The sequence below is a fragment of the Auxenochlorella protothecoides genome (assembly GCF_000733215.1).
Source record: "Auxenochlorella protothecoides strain 0710 unplaced genomic scaffold scaffold53, whole genome shotgun sequence".
In the NCBI taxonomy this organism is placed as follows: Eukaryota; Viridiplantae; Chlorophyta; class Trebouxiophyceae; order Chlorellales; family Chlorellaceae; genus Auxenochlorella; species Auxenochlorella protothecoides.
The window spans coordinates 479862-497958 of NW_011934321.1; the positions used below are offsets into that span (position 1 = coordinate 479862).

The 18097-nt window shown below is 66.8% G+C and overlaps 7 protein-coding genes across 7 annotated transcripts in view; 3 read left to right on the forward strand and 4 right to left on the reverse strand.

The window, feature by feature from the left end:
- Positions 1-271: 271 nt before the first annotated feature.
- On the forward strand, positions 272-2388 carry F751_4588 (Branched-chain-amino-acid aminotransferase 5, chloroplastic; the record flags this gene model as incomplete). The annotated part of the gene is made up of 6 exons (XM_011401983.1): positions 272-321; positions 579-723; positions 872-1072; positions 1404-1666; positions 1724-1874; positions 2086-2388. 6 exons carry the CDS (start codon positions 272-274, stop codon positions 2386-2388), a joined length of 1113 nt encoding a protein of 370 aa, XP_011400285.1.
- F751_4589 (hypothetical protein) lies at positions 1935-2093 on the reverse strand (the record flags this gene model as incomplete). Its single annotated transcript, XM_011401984.1, has 1 exon — positions 1935-2093. One exon carries the CDS (start codon positions 2091-2093, stop codon positions 1935-1937), a length of 159 nt encoding a protein of 52 aa, XP_011400286.1.
- A 241-nt stretch (positions 2389-2629) lies between the features above and the next one.
- On the reverse strand, positions 2630-4904 carry F751_4590 (Endoribonuclease YbeY; the record flags this gene model as incomplete). Its single annotated transcript, XM_011401985.1, has 6 exons — positions 2630-2818; positions 3022-3138; positions 3369-3481; positions 3673-4185; positions 4344-4484; positions 4730-4904. 6 exons carry the CDS (start codon positions 4902-4904, stop codon positions 2630-2632), a joined length of 1248 nt encoding a protein of 415 aa, XP_011400287.1.
- Positions 4905-5783: 879 nt separating this feature from the next.
- On the forward strand, positions 5784-7280 carry F751_4591 (Adaptin ear-binding coat-associated protein 2; the record flags this gene model as incomplete). The annotated part of the gene is made up of 4 exons (XM_011401986.1): positions 5784-5882; positions 6341-6435; positions 6542-6746; positions 7005-7280. 4 exons carry the CDS (start codon positions 5784-5786, stop codon positions 7278-7280), a joined length of 675 nt encoding a protein of 224 aa, XP_011400288.1.
- Positions 7281-7693: 413 nt separating this feature from the next.
- On the reverse strand, positions 7694-12438 carry F751_4592 (hypothetical protein; the record flags this gene model as incomplete). The annotated part of the gene is made up of 8 exons (XM_011401987.1): positions 7694-7839; positions 7976-8113; positions 8250-8367; positions 8608-8761; positions 8982-9072; positions 9217-9391; positions 9930-10035; positions 12194-12438. 8 exons carry the CDS (start codon positions 12436-12438, stop codon positions 7694-7696), a joined length of 1173 nt encoding a protein of 390 aa, XP_011400289.1.
- A 1128-nt stretch (positions 12439-13566) lies between these two features.
- F751_4593 (hypothetical protein) lies at positions 13567-13887 on the reverse strand (the record flags this gene model as incomplete). Its single annotated transcript, XM_011401988.1, has 1 exon — positions 13567-13887. One exon carries the CDS (start codon positions 13885-13887, stop codon positions 13567-13569), a length of 321 nt encoding a protein of 106 aa, XP_011400290.1.
- The window catches only part of F751_4594 (Serine/threonine-protein kinase SMG1), a gene marked incomplete at both ends in the record, with an annotated part of 16201 nt that continues 11776 nt past the window's right edge, over positions 13673-18097 (forward strand). Inside the window, 9 exons of the mRNA XM_011401989.1 lie at positions 13673-13755; positions 13855-14216; positions 14438-14564; positions 14653-14674; positions 15046-15137; positions 15442-16483; positions 17195-17308; positions 17561-17701; positions 17777-17932. Coding sequence (XP_011400291.1) covers positions 13673-13755; positions 13855-14216; positions 14438-14564; positions 14653-14674; positions 15046-15137; positions 15442-16483; positions 17195-17308; positions 17561-17701; positions 17777-17932 — 2139 coding nt within the window. The remainder of the gene's footprint in view (positions 13756-13854; positions 14217-14437; positions 14565-14652; positions 14675-15045; positions 15138-15441; positions 16484-17194; positions 17309-17560; positions 17702-17776; positions 17933-18097) is intronic.

Sequence of the window (18097 nt, forward strand, 5' to 3'; positions counted from 1 at the left end):
GAGAGGAGGCGGATTGTGCGTGGATGGGGATCCACGTGCTGTCGGATCCTCGGTGGGCGCGCTGTGGGAGGGGTGGGCCTCCACGTGAGAGCGGCCAGCGAAACCCTGCAGGCACGCTTGACCAGGCTGGCTGCGTTGCATATGCGCGTGTTTGCTGTCTGTCATCACTGTGGTGTACGACTCGCACTCTGTGGCAGGAGCCTAGCCTGGCCTTTGGACGCAGTTCCTGTCACGCGTCGAAAACCGACTTGCAGACACACGAAACGACCCGATGGCTCTAGCTCACCAACTACAGCTGCACCAGATAGGATGCCTTCATAGGTGAGGAGGGGCAGGAGGCTGCCCGGAATGACCTTGCGCCTCGGGCTCACCGACGTGACCGAAGGCCCGGCCCCTCGTCACTCCCCATCGCAGGCCGACCCTGGCATGCCCCTCACGACTGCAGGCCTCCTGCAATGCCAGCCAGAGGTGAGCCGATGTAATCTACACCATCTATGTGGGCAGTTACTCGGCTCTGTTGGTGCCCTGCTGGCTCCTGTGTTCAACAGCACACCCTTCCCTTCCCCTGACCGCTCCAGGAACGCCGCCGCCCTGCGCGCCACCCCTCGCCCCTCCCTGGCGCGCACTGTGGCGAAGGCCGTCACGGAGACGGAGGCCGTGGGCGCTCCCACCTCCTCCATCGACTGGGACAACCTGGGCTTTGGCATCCAGGGCGTGGCACCGGTGCGTCGATTGGAGGGTGCTCCAAGTGTGGAGGGTGCACATTGCGCCCTGCCTCTGTGGATGGTATGGCTTTTCTAACATGCTGCAGTCTAGATTCAGTCCTCCTCAGCGATGAAACCCTCTCCTCCCCACTCATCGACAAAATCAGAGCATGTTTGTGGCCACCTTTGACACCGAAATGGGGGAGTGGAGCGAGGGTGGCGTCCAGCCGTACGGCCCGTTGCCCATGTACCCCTCGGCCCAGGTGCTCAACTACGGGCAGGCCATCTTCGAGGGGCTCAAGGCCCAGCGCTCGACCCGCGACCGCATCGTGCTCTTCCGCCCCACCTCCAACGCCGAGCGCATGCAGGTGCGTGCTGTGGGGTATGTGCACGAGGGTCTGGCGCAGGGTGTCTGGCTGCCTCCTGGGTGAGGTTCGTATGGGACATGTGCATTTGTGGGGAAGAACTCCTGCTCCCACCGTCAGGAAGCGTGCAAACGCGAAGCATCATGGCGGCGCGCTGGGGCAGAGTTCTCAAGCCTGCCCTGCCCTCCTTTGTCAACTCGAGCCTGATGAAGCATCGGCTCGTTCGTAAGGGACCCAACAGCCTTCCTCCTACCCCATCTCTCTTCGTAGCTGACCCCCCCACCTCACCTCCCAGCTCATCCGCTCCACCCTCGCACTCCACACATCCACGCAGGCCGGCGCGGCGCGGATGAGCATGGCCGCGCCGCCCGAGGACCTCTTCGTCCGCGGCGTGGAGGCGGCGGTGCGCTCCAACGCCTCCTACGTCCCGCCCCAGGGAAAGGGCTCGCTGTACCTGCGCCCGCTGCTCATTGGCTCTGGCCCCATCCTGGGCGTGGGACCCGCCCCCTCCTACACCTTCATCGTCTACGCTGCGTCGGTGGGCGCCTACTTCAAGGGCGGCCAGCTCAGCCCCATCGACCTGCTGGTGGAGACGCGGTTCCACCGCGCCGCGCCGCGCGGCACCGGCGGCACCAAGTGCGCCGGCAACTACAGCCCCGGCCTGGGCTCGCTGGCCGCGGCCAAGGCCGAGGGCTACTCTGACGTGCTCTACCTGGACGCCAAGCACGACAACTTCCTGGAGGAGGTGTCCTCCTGCAACGTCTTTGCCGTGTACGGCAAGACCATCCGCACCCCGCCCCTCGCGGTGCGCGTGGCAGGAGGAAAGTTTGTTTTTTTTGGTGGGGGGGGGTTGTAGAAAGGGCTGCTAGTTGCCATTCATGGTTGTTCGAGGGCAAGTATATGGATCGCAGGGGAGTCGGCCTCGTAAATGAAGACTGCCCCGATGTGTCCCAGTTCCTGCCACCTGATGACGCCATGACTGATCATGCCATAATCCCCCCCCTCCCCACGACCAGGGCACCATCCTGCCGGGCGTCACGCGGCGGTCGGTGATCGAGCTGGCGCGGGCCAAGGGGTACACCGTGGAGGAGGCCCCCGTCTCCGTGGCCGAGGCCCTGGCCGCCGACGAGGTGTTCACCACGGGCACGGCCGTCGTGCTGTGCTCGGTGGGGTCGCTGACCTACCAGGGCACCAAGCAGCGCTACGGCACCGAGGGCCAGCCGGGGCCCGTGGCGCTGGAGCTGTACGAGGCGCTGACGGGGCTGCAGCAGGAAAGGACGGAGGATCCCTTTGGCTGGGTGCACCACGTGCCGCTTTGAGGCCCTTCGGATTCGCAGGGAGGCGAGCCTCAGTTTTCATGGCGCCTAGTGTGCACCCCTCGGGGAATGCAATGCGAGCCAGCGAGGGGGGGGGGAGCCGCGCATTCGCAGCGCAAGGAGATGTGTATCAGTACTGTCAAACGGAGACCTTGCACCAGGGTCAGAAGGAAGCCTTGGGAGGTGACTCTTTGCAGGGACGGGCATCGTACATCGCACACCGCACGCAGGCCTTCACAGGGACCTAGGGCTCTCCCAGCGCGGCTCGGATGGCGTGCGCCACCCCGTGATCGTCGTGGCCGGGGACCACCAGGTCCGCCGCCTGCAGTACCTCTGGTACCGCGTTACCCATTGCCACGCCCAGCCCGGCGCCCCGGATCATGGCAAGGTCGTTGCCGCCGTCCCCCACGGCCATCAGGTGCCTGGCATCCAACTGTGGGGGGCGAGGTGGGACGCGTAGAGCATGTGCATGGGCGGAAGAAGGCTTTCATATGAAGGGGTGGGGGCGCAACCTCAGGGCGGCAGGTGGACAACCCGTCGGCACATGCGCCGCAGGCTGCCAACCCCAGTTCCCTCCTCCATGGGGGCGAAACGGTCGCACCCGTCCCACCCCTGCTCAAGGCTGGCTTGACCCACCTTGAGGTCGGCCAGGAGGTGCTGCAGGGAGGCCCACTTGTTCCAGCCGCGCGGGACGATCTCCAGCATGTTTGGCAGGGCCTGCATGGTCTCCGCACCAGTCCCCGCTAGGGCGGCCTGAGGGGGGTTTGCAGTGGGTGCTGGACCGCAAGCGTGGGAGTGTGATCGCCAGTGACTCCCGCGAGGAAATGACCCCCCTCCCACAATCCACTCCCGGGCGACCAGCGCCGCCACACCCTGCGCACCTCCCAGTGCGGCTTCAGCTGGGTGTCGACGCGCTCGGGGTCTGCCATGAAGAGCAACTTTCGGACGCCTTGCTGGCCGGCGGCGGCCGCGGCCGTGGGCACCAGGAAGGGTAGTGGCTCGTGGTATCGCGTGTGCAGCTCCATCAGCTCCGGCGTGAGCCTGGTGGTCAGGCACTCGTCCCCAAGAAAGGCACACAGCGACCCTCCGTGTGCATCTGGGGGGTGTTGGATAAGTTTGGAAGGTGGGGGGGGTTAGGGGACTGCGTCTTGGTGGTCTTCCCTCTGACCCAGGGCGCGAATGTACAGTGCAAGGCTGCACTTCCCCGGCCCGCGCCATACCACACCCTGCCGCTGCACATGGCACATGCCAACAGCATTATTCCGCACATCGCATAAAGACACTCACCAGAGTACTCGAAGGCCGCCTGGACAACGGCGGGGTCCAGGGCGGCAGAAGCCAGCAGGAGCCCGCCCTGGCCGTACACCAGCAGGCCCTGCAGGAAGATGCCCGGCGCGGCGGCCGAGGCCAGCTCGGCGATGCCCGTGGCGCGCAGCGCGGCCTGCGCGGCCGGCCGCGCCTTCCCGGTGGCCAGCACGACGTGCACGCCGCGGGCCAGCGCCGCGCGGATGGCGTCGGCGGAGGAGGAAAGCACGGAGGAGGTGCCGTCCAGGAGCGTGCCGTCCATGTCCAGTGCGATCAGCCGGATGTCGCGGGGCCCAGGCGTCGCTGTCGCTCGGGGAGAGGGCGCCGCGAGGGAGGGGGACAGCCTGCCGGCGCCGAGTGCCCCGGGCGACGGCTCCTGGGCGCCGCCGGCGGGTCTGTCGGCCTCAGCCAGGCCGATGAGGCCGGGGCCGCGCCAGCCCAGCGCCGCCAGCACCTGCCGCTCCAGGTCCGCCATGGCGGCCGCCTCCACCGGGCCTGCGAGGGGATGGTGAAGCTTTTCATGGGGGGTGACACGTGCTCCTGCATGCTGCCACTCCAGCAGACCCCGGCAAGCCGGTCGCGGCCCTCGCTTACAACTGCCCATCCCCCTTCCCTCGGCCCCGGAACAGATGGTCATCAGCCGCCGGACCCACCCTCTTCGTGGTCGTGGCCGAGGAGGTGAAGGAGACCATGCACCAGAAGCACTCGCAGCTCTTGCTCCAGGGCGTGCCTCCTTTCCTCAGCCTGCCGCGCGGCTGTGTCCAGAGAGATCAGGATGTCCCCCAGGACCTGGACTGGCAGCTGTGGGCAAGGTTGGGTGGGGGGGTTGGTGATGGGCAGCGTGTGAGTGCCGGCGACGGGTGGCAGAATCATGTGGTGCTGGCACTGGGGCAGCTGCTGAGCACTCGGCGGGAGGGGTCGACAGAGCAATGCCTGGGGCAGGGACTTTATGACGAGGTATGTACAAGGCACTGACAATGCAGAGCCCAACAGTTTGAGCACCTCGTCCCCACTGCATCCCCTCACAGAGAACCCCAACCACGCCTTGCCTTTGGGCTGTCGTCCTCGCCCTCGTCGCTCCCCATCTCGAAAGAAAGCACGTCTGTCGGCGCATCCACGCCGCGGAACTCGGCGTTGACCTCGCGGATGACCTCATCGTCCACGAGGGTGAGGGAGAGCTCTACCGTACCTGGCGTCCGGATAGGGTGGAGCATGCGTTATCGGAGCAGGACGGCGTGGAGGGAGGAGGAAGCATCTCCCATTCTCTGTGCCAGGCGCACCCTGCAACGAAGGAGACGGCGCCAGCACGGCCATTGCCTGTATTGCCGCTGTGGCATCCGCTCTGAGCCCACCCAGCAGACCGTCCAGCTCCTCCTCTCTGCAAGCAGATGAATGGTAGATGCCCAAGCTTCGGAGCACCAACTCAGCAGACGCTCCAGAGCGGGGTGGGGAATTTGTGACATTCATGATCACACACATTAACCAGCATGGTTGTACCTTAAGTTGGGAAAGGTGCCGTCGATCGACGATGCAATGCTGACATCCAGTTTCGGTGTGACGGAAGGGCCATGCTCTGCAGCGACACCTCGGCTGGTGCCTACGCACGCCAGCTGCGATCTTGACCCATGCTTGCAAGGATGAGTATCATAGAGTCTATTCAATGCCGATTGTGGCCTACACAAAGCTGCAAGGCGGCTAGTAGAGGGCCAGCTTTGTAACTGAGTGAGCCTGTAGCCCCTCCTGGGCGAGCATAGGAGGCGTAGGAGCGGGGACGCCCGCAGGCCACGACCTGCAGCCTGCATGGTTCCAAACCACCAAAATTATAATGGTGCCCTCATAAATACCATCCATGCATATCGTTAAAAGGGCTCCTCGCATATTCGCCTAGTTGAACCGGGCGTGAGAACCCACGTGACACCAAGACCATCCATCAGGCCGGAAGGTCCCGCGCGTTAGGGACCCGAGACTCGTGCAGCGCGCAAGGAGCATAGAGTAAGCCATACACTATTTAAGAGTACCGGGGCGGCCGGCACGATCTCGCTGTCATGGAGGATTCGGAGGGTCCCCCTCCTCCCACTGAGGTTTCGGTGTTCATGGCGGAGGAGGCCTACGTCTATCGCATCCCACCAGCGACGACTGTCGGCCATCGGGCCGAGACGTGGAATGTGAATTCCTGGTTGCAAGAGGTCCGGGTGAGGGTTGTCAGCAGGGATGAAGACGCCTGGGTCCGGCTGGAAGAGCTCGAAACCGGTACGGAACAGTGTTGAGGAGGGGTTGATGAGCTTGAACGCACTGGCTCGCGTTGCGTGGGTTGATGAGAGCTCAGTATTCAATCCATGGAGATGAGGGCATCCTTGAATTGTTTCCCAACAGGTAACCTATTCGCTGAGTGCCCAGTGCCCATTCACGTGCCTCTCTCGACGGTGAGCTGTAGTATGAGGGATAGAGGGTCTCGATCTGTTCAACTCCTATTGTCTTCTGTGTTCCCGACATGTGCTTGGGTGTCTCGGGGTGTTGGGATTTCCACTCGCATTTGCCTAATCAGGGCATACAAGGAAGGAGGCTTGCCCTGCACACACCCCAGTGAGCAGCGACGCACTGCATCTCGCCTTTCATCACTTAGCCACCTCCTTCGCACGCACCCCTGCAGGCAGTGGAGCCCGTCATTGACAGTTCACGTTATTTTGTGCTCAAGATCGTCGACAGGGACTCTGGTCGACATGCGTTCATTGGGCTTGGGTTCAGGTGAGCAGCTATGCTCGGTGAACTTTACGCGTGTGAGCATTGGCTTGGAAGCCACTCCAAAGCATACTGACTTCAATTTATGACACCCTCCAATGTTGCTCTGCAGGGAGCGAGAGAAGGCTTCGGACTTCAACGCCACCCTGCATGAGCACATGCAGTATGTGAGGAGGAAACACACGGCTGCCGGTTTGCGGACTCAGTACGAGGAACAGCTGGCTGCCAATCTGGCCATGGCAGCTCCAGACTCCCTGCCTCAGGCAACGGATTTCAGCATCCCAGAAGGCCAGAACTTGGTCCTCAAAGTCCCAGCGGTGTGTGGTGTGGCAATAGTGAGGATGCGGAATGCTGGGCGGGGAGGGAGGGGAAGTGGAGGGCTCTATTGAATGATTCCGTGCGCAAGGGAGCTTATCGGATATACATATGTCGAACATTATTTACCATTTTGAGGAGTGCTTCCTGCATTGACATGAAGGAGATGCTCGAAGGGGTTTCCCAGAGAAGGGGGACTTTCAGTACATGCACAACACAGCATATCTCAGCTTGCATCCTGGCCCCATCCCCTCTGACAGGCACACCTGAATGGGGGATGCAGCACTCCCAAGAGCGGGTTCATTTCTTCCAACCGAGGTCGGCTGAGCAAGACCTTCTCCCTGCTCATGGATGGCGAGGGCAATGTGATTGCAGGCATGTCGCCACGGACCACAGTGGACGAAATGGGCCTCTCTCCCTCCTCCTCCACATCCTCTGCACTGCCTGATGGGGAGGGCAGCATTTTCCTGGGATTGCCCCGCCTCAGTGGGGCCGCTCCAGTGCACAGGGATGAGTGGGGGGACTTTGTAGCATGATGACCCCTTGGCGTCGTGCCACGGCGCCGAGGCCCTGCCCCATTCCCATAGGGTTGCGAGGGTGCTTGCCGCAGGGGCCTGTATGGCATGCAGGACTCGTTGCAGAGCGCGATTTTCCGTGCCAGTGCCCACTTTTCCAAGCCTAAACATGCATCCATGCCCCGCGCGCATGGGTGGTCTCCCTCCTGTACTCCCGCTCCTGCCGTTCTGCCTGTCCTGTCATACAACATCACACCGGTTGACTTTCTGTTTGGCGTGCCCCAAACCTCCTGGATCCGACTTCCCTAAGCTCTGCCTTGATGTCGTCAGCCTCGGATCTCCGAGCAAAGTCGTCATGGGTATTCTCAGCAGGGGCCCCAAGAAGGGCAAATAGCTCACGCCATGTGTCAGGAAGCGAGGGGATTGGGAAAGGCTCAGGAGCCCTGCCGGCACCAAATATCACGCAGGGCTGCAAAGCGTCGGGGAGCGGGTAGCCCGGTGCCCCTTCCCGTGTGCTCCAGGGTCTGCAGATCTTCGTCCGACTCCTCGTCCATGTTCAGGGACAGGGGCTCCACCAGCCCTGCGCGGCGAGAAGGGGGCAGCTGAGGTTTGAGTGCGTGGATTGCGAATACTGTTGACCCTTGCGTCGCTGAGTGGGGCTGGCCCTTGCTAAAAGCAAAGGAGAATCGCGGGCCTTGAGCCCTCGCCGGACCCACCTTGGTCGAGGAGCTCGGAGGCTGCTTGGGCTTCGTACCCGGCCGAGTCGGGTGCCAGGAGGACGTCTGGCTTCCCGCCGGATACCGCGCTGCGCGCCGTGCTGGGCGTGTCTGGCTCCTCCAAGCTCTCCAGCAGGCCTGGGGGCGGGATGTTTTGCCCCGGGTGAGCAGGGGTGGGATGGGATGCAGGGGCAATGATCCTCGCTGTACGCCCTGCAGCAGGCTTGGCAGGCCGGCCGCTGGACACCGGTCACCCCAGTCCCCAGTCCACCACCTGCTGGCAGGCGGTCCTCGGCGAGGTCGTCTGGGGTATAGCGTGAGAGCAGCGCCAGCAGCGTCTCCGAGGACAGGCCGGGCGCGAGCTCCGCCCTGGTCCCTGCATCCAGCAGCGCCTGGGGTTTGGGGGGGAGGGGTTGTGTTAGAGACCCAAAGCCGGGTTGGTGCGATGCAGGGCGTGTGGCAGGCCGGTAGGATCACTCACCAGGCCATTTGGGACCCTGGGGTGGGCCGCCGCACTCGGTACGGACATCACACTGACTATCAATGGCACCTCTCCATCCAGCTGCTCTTCTCCAGGCCCCCACCTCACTCTTCCAACACCCCTGCACCCCCCCCCCCCTCCACCACCCCACCTCCTTGGGCATCATGAGCAGATTGGCTGCGGCCCTCAGGCCCGGGAAGTGCTCGTCGCCGCGCCGCCCCAGCCCCGCCTCGCCCGCCCAGCCGGCCAGGGCGGAGGCCGTCAGCTTCAGCGCGACGCCCGTGCCGCAGGTGAGCGCCCCGCACCTGGGAGCGCGGTGGTTGGGGGTGGGAAAGGGCTGGGTGGGACGGACGGGGAGGGAGCGGTGCGTACCCACCCAGTGTCACCCTCGGGGCATGGGCCAAGGGGTCGGATCGAACCCCCCCCCCCCCCCCCCCCCACTGCATGGATGCCTGGCACCACCCACTCAATGCCCCAGGTACCAGGCGTCACGCCCAGCGCGCCAGACTCCCTCCACACACAGACCTGGGGAAGGGGAGCAGGGCGGGGTCCAGCCCTGCCTGCTGTTCCCGCGCCTCCATGCGCAGCGGGTCGGTGCGCCGCACGCCGCTCCGCTCTGCATGGGACCGCCGGGAGGTGTGAGGGGAGGGGCACGGTGATGCACCGGAAGGAGAGCCTCCTCTCGTTCGCTGATGCAGAGTCCTCTCGTCTGCGTTGCCACCCGGGCCCCGGCCCCATGCAGCTTCACCATTCTGCTCACCCTCGGTGGCCTGCAGGCTCTCCAGCAGGGCGGCATCCACCCGGCGCAGCAGGCCCAGCATGACCCTCCTTCCCAGCAGCGCCATCTGGCGCCGCGCCCGCTCGGGGCACGCCAGTCCGCAGAGCAGCTGCTGTGCAGCTTCCAGTCCGGCGCACCAGTGCTGGACGGCGGGTGCCTGACGGGCGATGGGATGGTGCAGAGGAGGTGCTGGGGAGCCTTGCACTCGGGAGCTGGGTTCCGATGCGCACCCTGCAGCAGCGGAGATACCCTCCCTTGATAGGAAGACACATGCGCATGAGCCAGAACTGTTATGAACTGGAAGCACAGCGCACCACGAGGGCGTCGACGAGGTCAAGGGAGTCACTGGAGGCGTGTCCCAGGGAGCTTGTCCGGCTCTCCTTGCCATTCGAGTGACCAGCCCACATCCTGAGGTCCCTGTCTGTCTCTCGATGAGCGCTCGACCTACTGCTCGCGGCTGCTGCGGGGGTCGAAGAGGGGGCATAAGACACACCCTGCTTTGGCATCATCACACCAAAGCTGTGCAACGCAGCAGCCACCCAAGGCGTCGCAGCACATTCCTCCACCCCGCATGTGCCATCCAAACCCTGCATGCGTGAGACCGGCTCACCGGGAAGGAGCGCCCCTGTCCAGGCCAGTTCAAGCAAGGCCCCGTACGCCGTCCTTTCCAGTCCTAGGAGTGCCAGCTGTGACACCGGCGAGGCGGCGTCGGCACCCTCTGCAGCATCTTGGGCTCTGTCGGAGTGTGCGGCCCACAGAAACCATCGGAGCTGCACCAGATTCGACCACCACATGGCGAGCCTGGGGGTCGCAGCCGGTGTGGTGGAAGGGTGAGGGAATGATGCATCTGATGGCCATCTTAGAGGCACAGCGTTGATTGAAAAACTTAGACCGTCTCAGCAGCTGCACGCACAAGGCCACCGCAGGTGCACATGGCCACCACAGGTGCACAGACCAAGCAAATGCCACCACGATTGCAGCCGCATGTTGATGAAGCCGTCCATGAACCCAGGTAGACCACCACAGAGACGGGTCCCCACTGTACGCACGAGCATCTGACATGGGACAGCACCTATACCTCGGAGCGTCCTGCCAGCTGCTTGCCAGCGCCGACTCCAGGGCGCCCCTCGCTTCCTCTGCGAATGCAAGGTCGAGGGGCGCGTGCAGCGCGCACAGCGTGCGCGCCAGGCGCCGAGCGGGCCTGTACCAGCGCGAGGTCGAGGTCTCTGGGAGGAATGTGCCGCTGCCTCCAATCCGGTACACGCCCGCCTGCGCCGGCGAATGATCTGATGTTGGAAAGAAGCTGAACGTGGCGATGTGGAGACACCACTGGAAGTGGATACTCCCCAGGCGGAAAGGAACCCAGTGTAAGCACGCCTGGAGGGTGATTGTGTGCGCGATGCACTATGATCCACCTTGCCAAGCAGCGTGCCACCTCCCTACCAGGCACAGCAGCCAGGCCAGGTGCCAGCCGTGCCACTCACCTCCAGGGCTGCGACACAGACCAGCTCGGCTCTGGACCCATCGGAGACCGGCCCCTTTGCATCACGCCCCGCCGTCGACGGCGCGGGTGCCGTGGGAAGACCGGCTGGACTTGCCTGGCCTGCAAGCGCGCCGCTGTGCTGCTCCCCTTCCTCCGTGAGATCCCGTTCCCCCTCCTCCTGCTCCGGGGTAGAGGACACGGCGGCCCCCGGCAGCGCAGCGGGGTCCTCCAGGGAGCCCTCTGGCCGCATGGCGCTCCGTGGAGAAGACGCCTCCGCTGCGCCCCGGTTCTGCCACGCCCAACGCCGCACGGGTGACGCCGTGGTCGCAAAGCGGCGTGGCCCCGCCCCCGCCTCGCCGCTGCCCTGCTCCGGCAGCGGCTGACTGGAGGCATTGGTGGCGAGGGGGCCGGAGAGGGAGATGGCCCCCACCAGCGAGGGGGTGCGCAGGGGCGGCCTGGCCTCCCGACCCCCCTCGCCCGAGGCGAAGGGGCTGGCGGGGAGTGCCAGCGAGCTGGCGGGGCTGAGCACCACGCGGTGCGGGGACGAGGGGGGGCTGCGCTCGGGGCTGGCCGCCGGGGAGGCCTGGGGGCCAGCGCGGAACCCCGGGATGCTGGGCGGTGCGGAGGAGGGGCTGGGCGCGAGGGCGACGGCGTTCGGCGCCCTCGTCGCGGCGGCCGCCGCTGCCCGGTTCCGTCCCAGCGCCGCGGCCGAGGCCCCTGTCGGCGATGTCGCAAAGGGCTCGGGGCTCGTCCCTACAGCGTGCACGAGCGTCGCCGCTGGCCCGCCGGCCCGGAAGCTGGCCGGCGGCTGCTCCTGGCCGGGCGCCGCCGCCACGCCGGTGGAAGGGGGGCCCGGGGAGGGCATGCCGGGGATGCCGCGGCGCGCCCGCACGGCGGGCCTGTCCGGCACGGCGGCCGCCGCGGCCGCCAGCGCCACGTCGGACGAGGCGGAGCTCGCAATGCTGGGGCTGCTGAGCGCGACCCTCGCCCCCGTGCCCGGGGAGATGCCGGCCAGGTTCAGTGCGGGCGGCCGCCAGGCGGGGGGCGGCGAACCCTGGCCGCCGGCGGAGGCCATGGGGCTCGAGTCGGACACGGGCGCGTCTGCCACGCTGCGCATGCTGAGCTCCCCGCTCAGCGTGCTGCCCATCAGGGACAGGTCCTCGCTGGCGCTGCCGTCCCGCAGCGTCGACTGCGTACCGGCCTGAGCCGCGATTCGCGGTGACCGGTCGGTGGGAGTCGCCGCGGCGCCGTGGCCCGCTCGCCTGAGGCGGGGTGAGGGGGTGAGCACGTTGTGACGAGGTGTCGCAGTGAGAGAGGAACCGTGGAAGCTTTTGGAGCGATACGTTCCAATACAAATTTCAGAACTCGAGCAGAATGTGGTCGGCACCGACTGCTCTTGCAGCGTGTCCATGGACCCCTCAGGCAGGGGTCTCCCGCGCCATGCCTCGACTCGACAGATCCAACAGAAAGACTCACTCCACTGTGAATGTGAGGGAGGGCACCCCACCGGCTGCCTGGCGAGAGGGCGCCCCCTGTACAGGCAGGGTGGTGGGAACCCTGGCCTCCGCGCCTGCCCATGCTGCCAGGTCCAGGGAGACATGGGGCCCCGCGCTGGGTTTGCCCTTGGCCTTGCCACCGCCCGGCGCGATGGACAGGGTCAGAGGCTTGGGCTGGTACGCGCCAGAGCTGGTGTCCTGCACGTGGGGGAGAAGGATGGCCATTCCGATCTCAAGTGTCCGGACAGCTGCACAAGGCCGGTTCTGAGACAGTTGTCACCTTGCTTGTGAATGTCATAACAACCCCTCCCAGAGAAGAGCACACCACTCCGAGACACACAAACCATGCACCTGGTACATTGTGACTGGCACTCTTATGGCTTGAGCGAAGGAGTAGGTTGCCACGCTGCTCCGCCCAGGCTGGGGTGTGGGTTCCACCGGCCGCGTCTTGCCCATGTTACCGCCGCGCTGCCAACGGATCTCCAGGGGACCAGATGTGGGCCAGGGACCGAGCTCCTGGATATTCACTATGAACTCGGCCTTTGAGGCCGACTGGCCCTTGTGCCTGGACAGGAAACCCATACCGGTGGCGGTCGGGTCGGAGTGATCTCAGGTCGACCGTCCGGGCCAAAGAGCCCTAAGGAGGGGGCAAATACATGTAGTGGTTCTAGACACTATCTGCATTTCGTCCGCAATCAGCCGTAGTGCAGGAAAATGATACTAGGACGTTTTTCCAGTCCGAGCTGTAGGCATGGAAAAGTGATCAAGGAGCACTGCAACGATTTCCTCGTCAAGCAAAGTTCCGACAACCAAATGCATGGAAACACGTCTCAAATGGCAAATGAGACATGCCATGGGCTTCTTGAACTGCAGGGATAGTCAGTAAGCAGCCAAAAAATTGCTCTGCAAAAGCACAGGTAGTGCATAAACGTATTGGCAGCAGAGTACAGAAACTTCATTTTGTAGAGGGAATACGAGGGACTATGTTTCACGATGCTGTGTGTTCAGCAGCTTCTCTTCGGATCTTGAAGCTGCAAGTCCTGATGTGCTTGGTGGATCTTCAATCTGCATACCCCCTCCACCCTCGGCATGAGCATGACCGGCACCTGCAAGCGGATGGAATCGCCGAGAGAGTTGACAATGGGCGATCAGCGCGCGGCGCTCCCATACCCGGAGCAATCAATATTTGACAACGCCATGGAGAGCTCACGATTGCAACAACTTGATTTGCATCGCCCACACTGCACCACCTTACCGTCGCCGGCATCTGCTTGCGGGTTCTCCATGTCGGCCGCGCTGATGGGAGGTGCTGATGAGGCTTGCACTCTTACTCCTCGCTTCGATGGCATGCTGCTACAGCATGGGAGTATCGCGGCCAATGGCGAGGTCCATCCCAGTGAACGGGGTGAGCATCGTGGAGACCTGGGTGTCCCACAGTGGCCCGCATTCGAATACCGGCATGGAGCCCCCTTGCAGTCCTGACACATACATCCCCGCCTCCCTGCGCCCTTCAGAATCCATGAGTAATACCATGCCAGTGGGGTAAGAGATGACAGGAAGGCAGCGTTCCGCCTCCATGCCACCCCAGCCCCAGCCCCAGGGCGTGCGTCGCCCTGCCCCCACCTCCAAGCCCCCATCCAGCCCCGCCGCCACAGACCGGCGCATTCTGGTCATCCAACGGGCCCTGTCGGCCTCCGTGGGTGCCCACAGAATGCAGAAGCTGGATCTCAGGCACCCACTGACCCTGGTGCGCGTCGTGGTCAGCGACGAGTTCGGCGTGGACCCACAGCTGGCGGCGCTGGGCCTCCTGGGCGCGCTGTTGGAGTCACAGGCCGGCCAGAAGCTGCTGACTCAGCACATGGGGGTGCTCTGGAATGACCTGGTTTGTGCCATGTGGAAGGGGCCCCCCACCAATGTCAGGGTCTCGACTGGGCTCCGCACCTTCCTGACCAGCCTTGCAGGGCTCCTCATGCCCGATCCTGGGCCAGTGGGCGGCAGCATGGGTGAGTGTGCATGGAAGGGGATGAGGCTGTGGAGGATGGGCGCATGGAGCACCAGACCATCCTGAGGCTTTGTGAGGGGAGGCTGTGCTGCAGACAACACTCGTACACCTCGACTTCACTCATCTGTCGCCCCGGGGACATGGAGACGGTTCAGAGACTGCCCAGCGGCAGGGTCCCGTCTTCCAATCGCCTCCTGAGGACGCACGCCGATCCCCATGCAGCCGATCTCCTGTACCAGTGGTTTGTGCCGGTCCTGACCAGAGGCTGGGCCAAGCGTGGGGAGGAGCTGACGCCGCTGCAGGTTCAGAGCAGCCTGCAAGTCCTCCTTGGAGGCATCACAGGCGAGTGGTGGGGGTCTTGCTCCCTGATGCTGCGGGGCTGCCCCACGCACCGGCTCCCGACCGGGCCCCCATGTCCCCAAACCCCCTCCCTGCAGCCCGCAGCGTGGTGCCAAAGAGGTATGCCTCCCCTTGCTTTGCCATGTGCATAGCCCTGCTCGAGAGGGACGACCTCGACATGAACTGGATGGCTGCAATCCTCGAAATCTTGTACCAGGTTTGTGGATCTCCTGGGGTTACAGTGTGCCTAGGTGCAGCTGCACGCCGGCCCGTGTGCAGTCCTTGGGCGGACCAAGAAACGACGCGCTGTACATGCATCGCCCCCCGTCCTGCTCCGCTTCGGCCGCCGTCCTATCGAGTTGATGGCTGGTCGACGGGCGAAGCACGCCGCCGAGCATGCAGGCTGCAGACGGGCGTGGCGTTTGTCGCATGTCTTGTGCGAAGATAGGCGGCATGTCGTGCCCCACCCCGTCCCCACGTCGCCCCTGCAGACCATGGAGCACCCCCCCGCCCTGCATGCTGACTTCCGGAACATGGTGGACCTGCTGCTGGGCTGGGGCCTGGACCCCTCCTTCCCGCCGGCGTGCAGGCAAGTGCAGGCCTGGAAGAGCCAGGGTCAGCCATTTTGCTGCGGGCTCAGTTGCTGCTTGCCTCTCTGCGGGGGACAGGCAAGGAGCTACCCCTGCTGGGGCGTTGAGTTGAGGCATCGCCCTTATCCCGGTGCCCTCAGGAGCACCGACAGGAGGCGGTGGCGTTGGGGGGGGGGGGGGCGTTTTCCCAATGTTCTGTGGCAAAGGAAACAGCAGGCCCCCACACAGTCGCACACTCCCAAACTTGCATGCCCACCAGCGCCCACCCCTCCACCCACCCAAAACACACACACACAGGCTCAGGCTGTTCTTTCTGCTGCGCCGCGCCCCCCGCTGCTGGCTGGCAGACCTGGCCTGGGCGCGGTCGCTGCTCGCCAGCCTGGCGCTCGACGCGCGCTGGCGGCCCGGCCCCGACGGCACGGGCCCCGCGCTGGTGGTGCTCTGCTGCATGCTGCCCATCTGGCACGGCCTGGCCGGCTCTCCGGATGCGCACATCGTGGACGAGGCGCGGGCCGGGGCGGCGGCCACTCTGGCGCGCCTGCGCCTCCGTGACCTGGCCGCCGACCCGGCCGTCGCCCTGGCCCAGCTGAACGACCTGGTCCTCATCCTGCGGGGGCTGGGCTCGCTGCTGGGGGGCCCCGGCGAGGAGGCCGGTGCGGCGCGGGGTCTGCACGAGATCGGCGACAAGGGAGTGGGGGTGGAGGCTGATGAGTGGCTTCCGTGCACCGACCGCATCCAGGCGACCCTGCGGTCGGACGGCTGGCAGGCCCGGTGCGGGGGCGACCGCCGGCCCCCAGACCTGGCGTGGTCGCTGGAACTGGCCCCAGCCCCCGGCCCCCTCGCGGAGCTCAGGGCCCAGGCCGCGGCCCTGCTCCTGCGGGCCCTGGCGCTCGCGGCGCCCCGGTCAGCCTCCGCCGCCGGGAGCGTGCTGGAGGACCTGGCAGCGCTCCTCACCCCCTGCGACGGCCACATCGACCACGGCGTGGCGCGGCAGGCGCGGTCCGCGAGCGGGCGGCTCCTGGGTCTAGCCGCGCACCCGGTCTGGGCCGTCCGGAGCATGGCCGCGTGGGTGTACGCGGCCTCGCAGGTCACCCCGTGCACGGAGGTGCAGGCCTGCGCCGAGGCGCTGCGCAGCGGCGGCGCGGCGGTGAGGGGGCCGAGCGGCGGGGCCGGCGCGGGCGAGCGGGACGCGAGGGAGGGCCGCAGGGTGCTGCTCACGCGCCTGTGGTGCCTCGAGGCGCAGTGTCGGGGCATCCCGGACGCCGCGTACGACCGGCCGGCCTTCCACGTGCTGGCCGACGCCGTGGTCGGGGCCGCAGCCGCGGACGCGGACGAGGCGGTGCTGGGCAAGGCGGTCGCGGCGCTGCGCGCGCTGGCCCGCTGCACGGGCGCCGCCGGGGCGCGGGTCGAGTGCGTGCAGGCCCGCCTGCTGGACGCCGCGCGGCGCGCCCCGCTGCACGGGCTGGTTGCGCCGCTGCTGGACTGGGTGGCGGGCGGCGAGGCGGCGTGCGCGGGGCCGGGCCTGGTGCTGGCCCTGGCCCGCGCTGCGGCCGCCAGCCTGGCCTGCGAGACGCGGGCGGCCGAGACGCTGGCCGCGCTGACCGCGCTGCGGCCGCGGCTGGCGGGGTGCTGCGGGCGGCTGGGCGTGCGCGGCGCGGCGCGCGTCTGGCGGGTCTGCAGCCTGGCGCTGAGCCATGCGACCTGCGCGCACGTGCGCGAGGCGGCGGGGCGCTGCCTCGCCGCTTCGGCGCTGCCCGTGGGCTGGCTGGCCGCCAGGCTCGCCGACCCAGGGCCCTGGGTGCTGAAGTCCGAGGGCGGGTGGATGGAGTCGGGGGCGGGGCGGAGGGGCGACGAGGAGGGCAGGGTTGAGGAGGAGCGGGGGAGAGCGGACGAGCAGGGGGCTGGCCTGGGCGAGGGTCCAGGGCCGGAGGAGGATGGTTCGGAGGCGGAGCACGAGGCGGAGGACGAATCGGGGGCGGACGACTGGGCCGCGATCCTGCTCCCCCGCCGCGCGGACCTGCCCGCGCTGGCCCCTCGCCCCGGTGCGGAGCTGATGCGCACGGTGCTGCTGCAGCCCGCGCTGCACGCGCCGCTCGTGCGTGGGCCCGTGGAAGGCCTGGAGACGACGCCACGGACCCTCAGCCCCGGCGACCCAGACACGCTGGTGGCGCCCTGGCTGCTGCGCGCGCTACGCTTGCACGCCGCGGCCTGCGCCGCGACAAGCGCCGCCGGCCCGCCCGCAGGCGCCGCGCACGCTGCCTCTCCGCCCACAGCCGTCGCGCCCGCCGGCACCCCGGCCGCCACCACCCAGGCTGGCGCCGCCCAGCCCCCCGACCCCACGCTCGCCGCCTCCCCGCCTGCCACCGCCCCGCCGGCAGCCGCCACGCGGGCGCCCCAGCCGCCGCTGGCCTGCGAGGCCGCGCTGCTGAGCCACGGCGTGGAGGCGCTGGCCCGCGCGTGCGTCGCGGCGCGGCTGCGCTCCAGCGCCGGGTCCGCCGCCGAGCTGTTTGGCTCGCTGGAGGCCGCGCTGGGGGCCTGCTCTCCGGGAGACGAGCCCGTCGGTGCACGAGGGTGCGGCCGCCCCGCCGCGGCGCGCGCCGTCCTCCTTCTCGACTTCCTCTTTGCGCTGGAGCGGGAGGCCCACGCGGCGGCGCGTGGGGACGAGCTCTACCCCGCCCCCGCCCGCGCGTTCTTCGCGTCCAACATCGGGGAGCTCCGCGGCCGGTTTGCGCGCCTGCGGGCCCCCGCCCTCGCCGCCGCCGAGGCCCTGCGCCTGGACGCGCACGTCGTCTACCACGCGCAGCAGGGCCTGGCGGACCTCGCGGGCCGCGCCCGGCGCGCGGCGCGCATCGAGCGCGAGGCGGCGGCCGAGGAGCGGGCGACGGCGGAGCGCAGGGCGGCCGCCGACGCCGACGCGGAGCGCGTGCGCGCGGCGGGCCGGTCGCCGGCCGGC